The 14,303-nt window shown below is 62.0% G+C and overlaps 1 protein-coding gene across 1 annotated transcript; it reads right to left on the bottom strand.

Annotated features, from left to right (window-relative positions):
- Positions 1 to 588: 588 nt before the first annotated feature.
- On the bottom strand, positions 589 to 11,722 carry SHC1 (SHC adaptor protein 1). The gene is given in 14 exon segments (XM_075331102.1): positions 589 to 1,678; positions 1,770 to 2,002; positions 2,092 to 2,241; positions 4,110 to 4,176; positions 4,249 to 4,429; positions 4,533 to 4,659; positions 4,882 to 4,933; positions 5,051 to 5,104; positions 8,982 to 9,102; positions 9,274 to 9,344; positions 9,346 to 9,361; positions 9,452 to 9,522; positions 10,889 to 10,912; positions 10,914 to 11,722. Coding segments are annotated over 14 exon segments (1,806 nt in total). The 5' UTR covers positions 11,424 to 11,722; the 3' UTR covers positions 589 to 1,549.
- Positions 11,723 to 14,303: the final 2,581 nt, after the last annotated feature.

The raw sequence follows: 14,303 nt of genomic DNA, 5'->3' as shown, positions 1-14,303 counted from the left end.
TGCAGAGCGGTGATGTCACTGCTGTATAATATAACTGATATCTGCAGAGCGGTGATGTCACTGCTGTATAATAGAACTGATATCTGCAGAGCGGTGATGTCACTGCTGTATAATATAACTGATATCTGCAGAGCGGTGAGGTCACTGCTGTGTAATATAACTGATATCTGCAGAGCGGTGATGTCACTGCTGTATAATATAACTGATATCTGCAGAGCGGTGATGTCACTGCTGTATAATAGAACTGATATCTGCAGAGCGGTGATGTCACTGCTGTATAATATAACTGATATCTGCAGAGTGGTGATGTCACTGCTGTATAATATAACTGATATCTGCAGAGCGGTGATGTCACTAATGTATAATATATAACAGATTTATGTGGAGCGGTGATGTCACTGCTGTATATTTCTGGTTACTACGGATACAGTATAATAGGTCTCTTCTCTTTATTATCTCCGGGGTGGGGGAGGGGTCAGTGCTCTCCTCTGGATCGTTACATAGTGCTGCTTTGCTGTCGCACGCTGTCTGCTCGCTCGGTGGTGACGAGTTATTGCCGGGGGGAAGGTGAGACCAGGACGCGGCAGATACACAAATACGACTTTATTCTGGAGATTCCTTTGGTATATTCAAGGTAATTTGTAAAATAATATGAAAAACCCTTTATAGACGGAAGAGAGCGGAGGAGGGGGCCGCCGGCCAGACTTTGGTATCAGGCTATAAATGTACATGCATCGGGGTGGGCCGAGCGGACATCCGTGAATGATTGTGCACGTCCTACATCCCGTCCACCGTAGCTCGCCCGCAGAGGGAGCTGACCTGGGACTACCCACAGGGTGCTGACTAGTCCCATCACCTGTGGTCACAGCTCGGCATACGTCCCTAGGACCAGGATTGGAGAAAAGGCTGCCATCTGCTACGAGATGCTCTGGTCACCTCTTCTGTCCTGTAGCCAGTCTGCCTGTAGGGGGCTCCACATACGAAACCAGCCACCACACGAGGAGATGTGGACGGTAGGAGGCCGAAGCATTGTCAATCGCCTCGTTTTTAAGGCAAAAAGGTGGGTGAGGCGGTGTGGGGGGCAGAACAGTTGCATACCCCATGTCCTGAAGTCGCAGGCTACAGGGGGTCGTGAAATCAGCAGCAGAGATATAGGCGCAGAGTCTGTGAGGACGTCCAGCATGCACGGGGTCTAGGTCCATTCATTATTGCCACAATGAAAGCTTAGTAGCCAGGTCACAGCCACAGAAGAGACCGGAGGAGAGACAGAGGCACTGTCCCTACAGTACCACCCTCCCCCCAACAAATAAAAAAGGCACAGATCAGTAGAGGCGAGTGCACACCCCGCACCACCATGTGCTTAGAGGGGTCCTCCACACATCTGGACGGGCGGCTGCTGGTAGCACAGACCCTCCACCGTGGTGTTTGTGCAGTGACCCTACAAATTCCCTGATAGAAGATAAGGAGTATGCCCACCGCAGCGGCAGTACAGGAAGAGGCGGCTGCGGGGTGCAGGGAGGAGGGGGAGGATTGCTCTGCACGCTCCGTGTCACAGTCTCCGCTCCACCGGCTGCTGGAGACACAGCTCGCTGCCCGCAGATATGATGGGTAAGTGATTGTCCATGTGGTAGCTGATGAGATGACTCACGCTCTCAAAGCGGTGATCCTTGGTCCGGACCTGTCAGACAGACACACGGGTTACCACAGAGAAGTTGTGTGCCAGGGCCCGTACGGGGCACAGGGCCGGACCACCGCCGCTGTCTACTCACCACTCCTTCCGGATCCACCAGCAGCAGGTGCTTGGGCTGTCCGTTCTGCAGGCCCGTCAGCACATACTGCCCAGGGGTGGTGGTGCTCTCTCGCACCAGGAAGTCACCATTGACCCTCAGCTGACGCTCCGCCTCTTTCCGGGTCATCTTTCCGTGGTACCACGGCTCCCGTTTCAGCTGGTCTTCCATACTCACAAAGGATGCTCCTGGGGGTATGGCCTCCTCAAATGGCTCTGCAGCAGACATGGAGAGACTGGCGTGAGGGTGGTGCGGCAACTATCGGGCCACTCGCAGAAAAGACACTGTGTAATGCGCGCCTCACTCATATCAAAGATGTCTCTCTGCCCGTTACTGGCACCACGGGCGGTCTGACGGGATTTATCCAGATTCTGCACGTTTACATAGGAAGGGTCATCAAAAATGTCCGGCCGATTCACAGGCTTAGCCCCGGGCACTGGGAACCTGTCTTTACCTGCGGGGACGGAAGTCAGTAAAGCAAACAGCGGGCAGCAGCACACAGGTCAGGGGGGTATGTGACTCTGAGGGGGCTACATAGCTACAGGTCAGGGGTGTATGTGACTGTGAGGGGGCTACATAGCTACAGGTCAGGGGGGTATGTGACTGAGGGGGCTACATAGCTACAGGTCAGGGGGGTATGTGACTGAGGGGGCTACATAGCTACAGGTCAGGGGGGTATGTGACTGAGGGGGCTACATAGCTACAGGTCAGGGGGAGTATGACTGTGAGGGGGCTACATAGCTACAGGTCAGGGGGGTATGTGACTAAGGGGGGCTACATAGCTACAGGTCAGGGGAGTATGTGACTAAGGAGGGCTACATAGCTACAGGTCAGGGGGAGTATGTGACTAAGGGGGGCTACATAGCTACAGGTCAGGGGGGTATGTGACTAAGGGGGACTAGATGGCTACAGGTCAGGGGAGTATGTGACTAAGGGGGGCTAGATAGCTACAGGTCAGGGGAGTATGTGACAAAGGGGGGCTACATAGCTACAGGTCAGGGAGTATGTGACTGAGGGGGGCTAGATAGCTACAGGTCAGGGGGGTATGTGACTGTGAGGGGGCTAGATAGCTACAGGTCAGGGGGAGTATGTGACTGAGGGGGCTACAAAGCTACAGGTCAGGGGGGTATGTGACTAAGGGGGGCTAGATAGCTACAAGTCAGGGGGAGTATGTGACTGAGGGGGCTACATAGCTACAGGTCAGGGGGAGTATGTGACTGAGGGGGGCTAGATAGCTACAGGTCAGGGGGAGTATGTGACTGAGGGGGGCTAGATAGCTACAGCTCAGGGGAGTATGTGACTAAGGGGGGCTAGATAGCTACAGGTCAGGGGGAGTATGTGACTGAGGGGGGCTACATAGCTACAGGTCAGGGGGGTATGTGACTAAGGGGGGCTACATAGCTACAGGTCAGGGGGAGTATTTGAGTAAGGGGGGCTAGAGAGCTACAGCTCAGGGGGGAGTATGTGAGTAAGGGGGACTAGATGGCTACAGGTCAGGGGAGTATGTGACTAAGGGGGGCTAGATAGCTACAGGTCAGGGGAGTATGTGACAAAGGGGGGCTACATAGCTACAGGTCAGGGAGTATGTGACTGAGGGGGGCTAGATAGCTACAGGTCAGGGGGGTATGTGACTGTGAGGGGGCTAGATAGCTACAGGTCAGGGGAGTATGTGACTGAGGGGGGCTACATAGCTACAGGTCAGGGGGGTATGTGACTAAGGGGGACTAGATGGCTACAGGTCAGGGGAGTATGTGACTAAGGGGGGCTACATAGCTACAGGACAGGGGGAGTATGTGACTGAGGGGGGCTACATAGCTACAGGTCAGGGGGAGTATGAGAGTGTGAGGGAAATAGTCGAGGGGGGAGATAGGCAAGTGTGATTGGGTTAAATAGGTACATGTCAGGGGATGTATACAAGTGTGAGGGGGTTAGATAGGTACAGGTCAGGGGAGTGAGTGTGAGGGGGTTAGTTAGGTACAAGTCGAGGGGGGGGGGGGGGGGAAGTATGCAAGTGTGAGGGGCCAGATAGGTACAAGTCAGGGGGGGTAGATGAGTGGGAGGGGCTTGATAGGTGCAGGTTGAGGAAGGTGAGGGGGAGGGGCTTGATAGGTGCAGGTTGAGGAAGGTGAGTGGGAAGGGCTTGATAGGTGCAGGTTGAGGAAGGTGAGTGGGAAGGGCTTGATAGGTGCAGGTTGAGGAAGGTGAGTGGGAGGGGCTTGATAGGTGCAGGTTGAAAAAGGTGAGTGGGAGGGGCTGGACAGGTGCAGGTGGTTTATGAGTGGGAGGGTCCAGTCAGCAATATTTCACAGGTGGTGCAGGTACCTTGCACAGATGGCTGTGGCTGTAGTTTTCGGGGGTCTTGTTCTGCTCCAGATATGTGTCCGACAGGCTGTGGAAGACGACAACAGTGAGACATTTGACTACGAAGCCAGATGTGACCTCTCACAATTCAGGCACTCACCAGTGTGGCCCCCATGTGATTGGGGCTCTGTCTCGGCACTGAAGGAGCAGTTCCGTCTCGTAATCTCATGTCCACCACTCCACCGATCGGTGGCTCCTTCCCTGGGAAATCATTGTAGTATGCATGATCTTGGATCTCCTCTTCCTCTTCATCCCAAGCTGAGCCATCAAATCCGGCCATCCTGGACGAGTCATGAGGGAAGGTCAGAGCAGGAAACTCACCATTGCATTCACCTGTTCCCACCACCAAAGCCAGGAGACCGCTCAAACAGGAGGACAACTAACCTGTCGTGTGGAGTCACTAATTTGGGAGGATTCTTGAGGTATTGCTTAAATCGTAGTTCAAAGGCCTGTCCTATAGTGCTTATTACATCCTGAGCAAGCCCCTCGGGGCACTCCAGGATATGGCAAGCTGCAAGAGAAGATGAAGCCGTGGTGATGGCCCATAGAGTCCGAACAGCATCGATACCCAGCTGCAGCCCAGTACAAGGCCAAACCGCGGGGGCCGCCCCCGGCCCCAGGCCAAACCGCGGGGGGCCGCCCCCGGCCCCAGGCCAAACCGCGGGGGGCCGCCCCCGGCCCCAGGCCAAACCGCTGGGGGCCGCCCCCGGCCCCAGGCCCAGGCCAAACGTACCTCTTTGATTCACTGGATCTTTGGCAACATAAGCGACATATTCAGCTGTGTCCTGAAATAAAAAAAGGAGAGAAGTCATTAAATCCTGTAACTGGATGCAAGCACACAAGGCTCTGCTACACCCCCCTCACACACACACAGCTCTGCTACATCTCCACACAATACTCACCGGGTCTCCCCCAGATGCGAAAGATATGGACTGCATGTGATGGTTTGCAATGATCTATGAAATAATGACCATATAACAGTGTCAGTGAGATTTTCACCACCCCAGTCTATGTGCCCCCCACATCTCCACCCCCTCCAGCCACCTTATCCAGCCATCTATGTGCCCCCCACATCCCCGCCCCCTCCAGCCACCTACGCACTCCTCCCACCCCCGCGGCTTCGCTCCCTCCAACTACTTGTGCCCCCCTCCAACCTGGTCCATCCGCTCCCTCCACATACCCACCCCCCACACCTGGTCCATCCGCTCCCTCCACATACCCACCCCCCACACCTGGTCCATCCGCTCCCTCCACATACCCACCCCCCACACCTGGTCCATCCGCTTCCTCCACATACCCACCCCCCACACCTGGTCCATCCGCTTCCTCTACATACCCACCTCCCCACACCTGGTCCATCCGCTTCCTCTACATACCCCACCCCCCCACACCTGGTCCATCCGCTTCCTCTACATACCCACCCCCCACACCTGGTCCATCCGCTTCCTCTACATACCCACCCCCCCACACCTGGTCCATCCGCTTCCTCTACATACCCACCCCCCACACCTGGTCCATCCGCTTCCTCTACATACCCACCCCCCACACCTGGTCCATCCGCTTCCTCTACATACCCACCCCCCACACCTGGTCCATCCGCTTCCTCTACATACCCACCCCCCACAACCTGGTCCATCCGCTTCCTCTACATACCCACCCCCCCACACCTGGTCCATCCGCTTCCTCTACATACCCACCCCCCACACCTGGTCCATCCGCTTCCTCTACATACCCACCCCCCACACCTGGTCCATCCGCTTCCTCTACATACCCACCCCCCCACACCTTGTCCATCCGCTCCCTTGTACATACCCACCCCCCCACACCTGGTCCATCTCCTCCCTTCTACATACCCCCCACTCCTTGTCTGTGCTCCTCTACATACCCACCCCCCACACCTGGTCCATCCGCTCCCTCTACATACCCACCCCCCACACCTGGTCTGTCCGCTCCCTCTACATACCCACCCCCCACCACCTGGTCCGTCCGCTCCCTCTACATACCCACCCCCCACACCTGGTCCATCCGCTCCCTCTACATACCCACCCCCCCACACCTGGTCCGTCTGCTCCCTCTACATACCCACCCCCCCACACCTGGTCCGTCCGCTCCCTCTACATACCCACCCCCCACACCTGGTCCGTCTGCTCCCTCTACATACCCACCCCCCACACCTGGTCCGTCCGCTCCCTCTACATACCCACCCCCCACACCTGGTCCATCCGCTCCCTCTACATACCCACCCCCCACACCTGGTCCGTCTGCTCTCTCTACATACCCACCCCCCACACCTGGTCCGTCCGCTCCCTCTACATACCCACCCCCCACACCTTGTCCATCCGCTCCCTTGTACATACCCACCCCCCACACCTGGTCCATCTCCTCCCTTCTACATACCCCCCACTCCTTGTCTGTGCTCCTCTACATACCCACCCCCCCACACCTGGTCCATCCGCTCCCTCTACATACCCACCCCCCACACCTGGTCCGTCCGCTCCCTCTACATACCCACCCCCCACACCTGGTCCATCCGCTCCCTCTACATACCCACCCCCCACACCTGGTCCATCCGCTCCCTCTACATACCCACCCCCCACACCTGGTCCGTCCGCTCCCTCTACATACCCACCCCCCACACCTGGTCCGTCCGCTCCCTCTACATACCCACACCCCCACACCTGGTCCATCCGCTCCCTCTACATACCCACCCCCCACACCTGGTCCGTCCGCTCCCTCTACATACCCACCCTCCACACCTGGTCCGTCCGCTCCCTCTACATACCCACCCCTCCACACCTGGTCCGTCCGCTCCCTCTACATACCCACCCCCCCACACCTGGTCCGTCCGCTCCCTCTACATACCCACCCCCCACACCTGGTCCGTCCGCTCCCTCTACATACCCACCCCCCACACCTGGTCCGTCCGCTCCCTCTACATACCCACCCCCCACACCTGGTCCGTCCGCTCCCTCTACATACCCACCCCCCACACCTGGTCCGTCCGCTCCCTCTACATACCCACCCCCCACACCTGGTCCGTCCGCTCCCTCTACATACCCACCCTCCACACCTGGTCCGTCCGCTCCCTCTACATACCCACCCTCCACACCTGGTCCGTCCGCTCCCTCTACATACCCACCCTCCACACCTGGTCCGTCCGCTCCCTCTACATACCCACCCCCCACACCTGGTCCGTCCGCTCCCTCTACATACCCACCCCCCCACACCTGGTCCGTCCGCTCCCTCTACATACCCACCCCCCACACCTGGTCCGTCCGCTCCCTCTACATACCCACCCTCCACAACCTGGTCTGTCCGCTCCCTCTACATACCCACCCTCCACAACTGGTCCATCCGCTCCCTCTACATACCCACCCCCCACACCTGGTCCGTCCGCTCCCTGTACATACCCACCCCCCACACCTGGTCCGTCCGCTCCCTCTACATACCCATCCCCCACACCTGGTCCGTCCGCTCCCTCTACATACCACCCCCCCACACCTGGTCCGTCCGCTCCCTCTACATACCCACCCCCCACACCTGGTCCATCCGCTCCCTCTACATACCCACCCCCCACACCTGGTCCGTCTGCTCTCTCTACATACCCACCCCCCACACCTGGTCCGTCCGCTCCCTCTACATACCCACCCCCCACACCTGGTCCATCTCCTCCCTTCTACATACCCCCCACTCCTTGTCTGTGCTCCTCTACATACCCACCCCCCACACCTGGTCCATCCGCTCCCTCTACATACCCACCCCCCACACCTGGTCTGTCCGCTCCCTCTACATACCCACCCCCACCACCTGGTCCGTCCGCTCCCTCTACATACCCACCCCCCACACCTTGTCCATCCGCTCCCTCTACATACCCCACCCCCCACACCTGGTCCGTCTGCTCCCTCTACATACCCACCCCCCACACCTGGTCCGTCCGCTCCCTCTACATACCCACCCCCCACACCTGGTCCGTCTGCTCCCTCTACATACCCACCCCCCACACCTGGTCCGTCCGCTCCCTCTACATACCCACCCCCCACACCTGGTCCATCCGCTCCCTCTACATACCCACCCCCCACACCTGGTCCGTCTGCTCTCTCTACATACCCACCCCCCACACCTGGTCCGTCCGCTCCCTCTACATACCCACCCCCCACACCTTGTCCATCCGCTCCCTTGTACATACCCACCCCCCACACCTGGTCCATCTCCTCCCTTCTACATACCCCCACTCCTTGTCTGTGCTCCTCTACATACCCACCCCCCCACACCTGGTCCATCCGCTCCCTCTACATACCCACCCCCCACACCTGGTCTGTCCGCTCCCTCTACATACCCACCCCCACCACCTGGTCCGTCCGCTCCCTCTACATACCCACCCCCCACACCTGGTCCATCCGCTCCCTCTACATACCCACCCCCCACACCTGGTCCGTCCGCTCCCTCTACATACCCATCCCCCACACCTGGTCCGTCGGCTCCCTCTACATACCCACCCCCCACACCTGGTCCGTCCGCTCCCTCTACATACCCACCCCCCCACACCTGGTCCATCCGCTCCCTCTACATACCCACCCCCCACACCTGGTCCGTCTGCTCTCTCTACATACCCACCCCCCACACCTGGTCCGTCAGCTCCCTGTACATACCCACCCCCCACACCTGGTCCGTCCGCTCCCTCTACATACCCACCCCCCCCACACCTGGTCCGTCCGCTCCCTCTACATACCCACCCCCCACACCTGGTCCGTCCGCTCCCTCTACATACCCACCCCCCACACCTGGTCCATCCGCTCCCTCTACATACCCCCCACCACATGTCCACCTCCTCACCTGCTTGCAGTCAGATGCCATGAGGTTGAGGCTGCTGGTGGACACGGTCAGAGTGATGGGCATGCCTGCAAACTTCAGGTTACACTTCCCCAGGATGGAGTTCAGAGAGCGGCCCCCCGGTCTGTGGAGACGGATAGTGATGAATGACAGGATTCCAGCATCCCTGGTCAGACCCCTCCACCCATCACCAGCACTCCCATCATCCTCCTCTCACAATGGCTGCAATATGGCGGATATAGCAGTGCTGTAGTAAGGCGCTGGAGCTGATATACAGAGGTAGGCAGCTGTATACAGCCTCGATAGCGGATCCTTACCTTCCGTCTTCGCAGAGCTCCCCTTAGCTCCGGGCACAGCATCGGACACCCAGGCTGATGGCTTCTCTGTGCGGGGAGACATCACACAGTGACATATACACTATATAGCACAGCCGCTGCCTCCCCTCCCCCAGTCACATCACCTGTGGCCCTTACCGTGTCACCTGTGTCCGAGTGCTGAAGTCCAGAGCCCGCATCGACTGCAGAACCTCCACACAGCCCATATACTGCAAGAGAGGAGGGGGCGTCAGCGCAGCCACAGGAGGGGCGGGGGCCAGCGCAGCAGCCACAGGAGGGGCGGGGGGCCAGCGCAGCAGCCACAGGAGGGGCGGGGGCCAGCGCAGCAGCCACAGGAGGGGCGGGGGGCCAGCGCAGCAGCCACAGGAGGGGCGGGGGCCAGCCCATATACTGCAAGAGAGGAGGCGGCGTCAACGCAGCCACAGGAGGGGCGGGGGCCAGCGCAGCAGCCACAGGAGGGGCGGGGGCCAGCGCAGCAGCCACAGGAGGGGCGGGGGCCAGCGCAGCAGCCACAGGAGGGGCGGGGGCCAGCGCAGCAGCCACAGGAGGGGCGGGGGGCCAGCGCAGCAGCCACAGGAGGGGCGGGGGCCAGCGCAGCAGCCACAGGAGGGGCGGGGGCCAGCGCAGCAGCCACAGGAGGGGCGGGGGCCAGCGCAGCAGCCACAGGAGGGGCGGGGGCCAGCGCAGCAGCCACAGGAGGGGCGGGGGCCAGCGCAGCCACAGCGTCCACAGGAGGGGCGCAGTGTATCCAGGGGGGCGCAGCATACGCAGTGTATCCAGGGGGGCGCAGCATACGCAGTGTATCCAGGGGGGCGCAGCATACGCAGTGTATCCAGGGGGGGCGCAGCATACGCAGTGTATCCAGGGGGGCGCAGCATACGCAGTGTATCCAGGGGGGCGCAGCATACGCAGTGTATCCAGGGGGGCGCAGCATACGCAGTGTATCCAGGGGGGCGCAGCATACGCAGTGTATCCAGGGGGGCGCAGCATACGCAGTGTATCCAGGGGGGGCGCAGCATACGCAGTGTATCCAGGGGGGCGCAGCATACGCAGTGTATCCAGGGGGGCGCAGCATACGCAGTGTATCCAGGGGGGCGCAGCATACGCAGTGTATCCAGGGGGCGCAGCATACGCAGTGTATCCAGGGGGCGCAGCATACGCAGTGTATCCAGGGGGCGCAGCATACGCAGTGTATCCAGGGGGCGCAGCATACGCAGTGTATACAGGGGGGCTGTGGTTTGGGGGTGCAGTATACGCTGTGTATACAGGGGGATCAGTATATGCAGTGTATACAGGGGGGGGCTGTGGTTTGGGGGTGCAGTATACGCTGTGTATACAGGGGGCTCAGTATATGCAGTGTATACAGGGGGGGGCTGTGGTTTGGGGGCTCAGTATACGCTGTGTATACAGGGGGCTATGGTTTGGGGGGTGCAGTATACGCTGTGTATACAGGGGGCTATGGTTTGGGGGTGCAGTATACGCTGTGTATACAGGGGGCTCAGTATACGCAGTGTATACAGGGGGGGGCTGTGGTTTGGGGGTGCAGTGACAGGCCTGTACATGGGGGGCGCTTACCCGGACGAGGTAGGGGACCCCGGGGACCCATCACTTTGTCGTCGGGGTGCAGCCATCCGCGGGTGGGCTTGTTGACGAAGCTGCCGTGGCGGGTCCACTCGTCTCCGGCCAGCTGCCCTCCTTCCACTCGCGCTTTCCTCCCCGCAGCTGAGTTTGTTCATATCCTGGGAGAAAACAGTGAAAGTCCTCCCTGAGTCCAGGCTGTCCGTGCCATCCGCCGCTCCCCGGGGCTGCCCGTCTCCTTCCCCGGCCCGGACGAGAAGCCGCGGAGGCTCAGCAGATTGGCAGGATTGGAAAGTTTCAGGTTGGCCATTTTGGGGAAGAAGGAGCAGAGGGTGGTGGGGCTGTCCTCGGACTCGGAGGAAAGTTCTGCCAGGTTCAGCATGGGGGCCAGGGAAGAGGAAGAGGAGGAGCTGGGCAGGGACTCCATGAGATCCACTGAGGGAGTGGGGGGCCCGGTGCCCGGGGCATCCTCCGCCGAGCTCACAGACTCGTTACGGAGGTGATTGTACTTGGTTTTGGGCAACAGATCCATGATGCCCGCCGGCAGCTTGTACTCTGCAGAGTCCAGGAGGACGGCAGTCACAGCCCCCCAGAGCTCGGCCGGTTACACATCCCTCTGTGATCCATGGTGTCCGGCAATTCACAGGAGAGAGACAGCAGTGTAAAGCAGGACCCCATCCCAGTCCCTTCCTATCCCACCCAGCGGAAGGAAGACGTGCCGGGAGGAGAGGTCAGGACGGATCAGCCGCGTCCCTCCATCCCTGCGGCTGGCTATGAATGGAGCAGAGCGAGTGCTCCCTGGAGGAGAGGCGGCCGGCCAATGGCAGGCACTGTGCTGACTCACAGGAAGGCACCCGCTCATTTCCTGCACCCCCGGCTCACACGGCACGTGACCCCCGCCTGCGGAGCTAGCCATCTAATGCACAAGGTCACATCACTGCCAGAGGTGGCATCGTCACACTGACACTGGGGCGCAGCTTCCTGCTGTCATGGAAACCATTAACCCCGCACCAGCCGCAGCCAGAGGACCTGTGTGTATATATCTCACCCCCCCTAGTGGTGAGCAGGCAGACTACAACACTCACTATAGCAGATGGAGAGCGGCCTGGGGTCATTGCACTGTAATGCAAGCTAATGATTCATTCACCAGCGTCTACATATAGAGAGGATAGGGGGGGTAGTCCTGGCCCCAGAGCAGCCCCCCGCTAATGGTGGAGATACATAGAGAGGACCGGGGCGCTCACCCCCGTGTGCCCCCCCCACTCAGCGCTCCCCCCCGTGTGCCCCCCCCCCACTCAGCGCTCCCCCCCGTGTGCCCCCCCCCACTCAGCGCTCCCCCCCCGTGTGCCCCCCCCACTCAGCGCTCCCCCCCCGTGTGCCCCCCCCCACTCAGCGCTCCCCCCCCGTGTGCCCCCCCCCCACTCAGCGCTCCCCCCCCCACTCAGCGCTCCCCCCCCGTGTGCCCCCCCCCCACTCAGCGCTCCCCCCCCCGTGTGCCCCCCCCACTCAGCGCTCCCCCCCCCCGTGTGCCCCCCCCCACTCAGCGCTCCCCCCCCCCGTGTGCCCCCCCCCCCACTCAGCGCTCCCCCCCCCCGTGTGCCCCCCCCCAACTCAGCGCTCCCCCCCCGTGTGCCCCCCCCCAACTCAGCGCTCCACCCCCGTGTGCCCCCCCCCAACTCAGCGCTCCCCCCCGTGTGCCCCCCCCCAACTCAGCGCTCCCCCCCCCGTGTGCCCCCCCCCAACTCAGCGCTCCCCCCCCGTGTGCCCCCCCCCAACTCAGCGCTCCCCCGTGTGCCCCCCCCCAACTCAGCGCTCCCCCCCGTGTGCCCCCCCCCACTCAGCGCTCACCCCGTGTGCCCCCCCCCCCACTCAGCGCTCACCCCCGTGTGGCCCCCCCCCCAACTCAGCGCTCACCCCCGTGTGGCCCCCCCCCCAACTCAGCGCTCACCCCCGTGTGCCCCCCCCCCCCCCCCAACTCAGCGCTCACCCCCCGTGTGCCCCCCCCCCCCCAACTCAGCGCTCACCCCCGTGTGCCCCCCCCCCCAACTCAGCGCTCACCCCCGTGTGCCCCCCCCCCCAACTCAGCGCTCACCCCCGTGTGCCCCCCCCCCCAACTCAGCGCTCACCCCCGTGTGCCCCCCCCCCCCAACTCAGCGCTCACCCCCGTGTGCCCCCCCCCCCAACTCAGCGCTCACCCCCGTGTGCCCCCCCCCCCCCAACTCAGCGCTCACCCCCGTGTGCCCCCCCCCCCAACTCAGCGCTCACCCCCGTGTGCCCCCCCCCCCAACTCAGCGCTCACCCCCGTGTGCCCCCCCCCCCAACTCAGCGCTCACCCCCGTGTGGCCCCCCCCCAACTCAGCGCTCACCCCCGTGTGGCCCCCCCCCAACTCAGCGCTCACCCCCCGTGTGCCCCCCCCAACTCAGCGCTCACCCCCGTGTGGCCCCCCCCCCAACTCAGCGCTCACCCCCGTGTGCCCCCCCCCCAACTCAGCGCTCACCCCCGTGTGCCCCCCCCCCAACTCAGCGCTCACCCCCGTGTGCCCCCCCCCAACTCAGCGCTCACCCCCGTGTGCCCCCCCCCCCAACTCAGCGCTCACCCCCGTGTGCCCCCCCCCCCAACTCAGCGCTCACCCCCGTGTGCCCCCCCCCCCCAACTCAGCGCTCACCCCCGTGTGCCCCCCCAATTGAGCGCTCACCCCCGTGTGGCCCCCCCCCCAACTGAGCGCTCACCCCCGTGTGGCCCCCCCCCCCAACTGAGCGCTCACCCCCCGTGTGGCCCCCCCCCCAACTGAGCGCTCACACCCCGTGTGGCCCCCCCCCAACTCAGCGCTCACCCCCGTGTGGCCCCCCCCCAACTCAGCGCTCACCCCCGTGTGGCCCCCCCCAACTCAGCGCTCACCCCCGTGTGGCCCCCCCCCAACTCAGTGCTCACCCCCGTGTGGCCCCCCCCAACTCAGTGCTCACCCCCGTGTGGCCCCCCCAACTCAGCGCTCACCCCCGTGCCCCCCCCACTCAGCACTCACCGCCGTGTGTTCCCTCAGTGCTCACCCTCACCCCCCCCACTCAGCGCTCACACCGCCCGCACGGCTTATTTATTAGGCGCTCTCCTGGGACTCTGCTTCCTGCCATCTTCCCCCACATTAGGACTGGAAGCTGCACACAGGAAGGGAGGCCGAGGACGGAGGCCGCTCATCTGTGGGAATACATCAGAGGCAGCCGGGAGTGGACACTGCCCCCGCAGCTCCTGGACCCCAGCACAGGGGGCGCTGCGCTGACGGACACCAGCACTGTGTGACTATGACTTTCCCTGCACTTACAGCAAACCCAGAAGAACTACAAATCCCAGGACAGCTCGCGGTGACGTGCAGCCTGCAGACACAGGCATGGCTGTGACTGATGAGAGAAGGCAGCG

The sequence above is a fragment of the Anomaloglossus baeobatrachus genome, chromosome 12 (assembly GCF_048569485.1).
Source record: "Anomaloglossus baeobatrachus isolate aAnoBae1 chromosome 12, aAnoBae1.hap1, whole genome shotgun sequence".
NCBI classification, from domain to species: domain Eukaryota; kingdom Metazoa; phylum Chordata; class Amphibia; order Anura; family Aromobatidae; genus Anomaloglossus; species Anomaloglossus baeobatrachus.
Note: the sequence above shows the minus strand (reverse complement) of the source record. Positions and strands in the feature narration are given on the sequence as shown.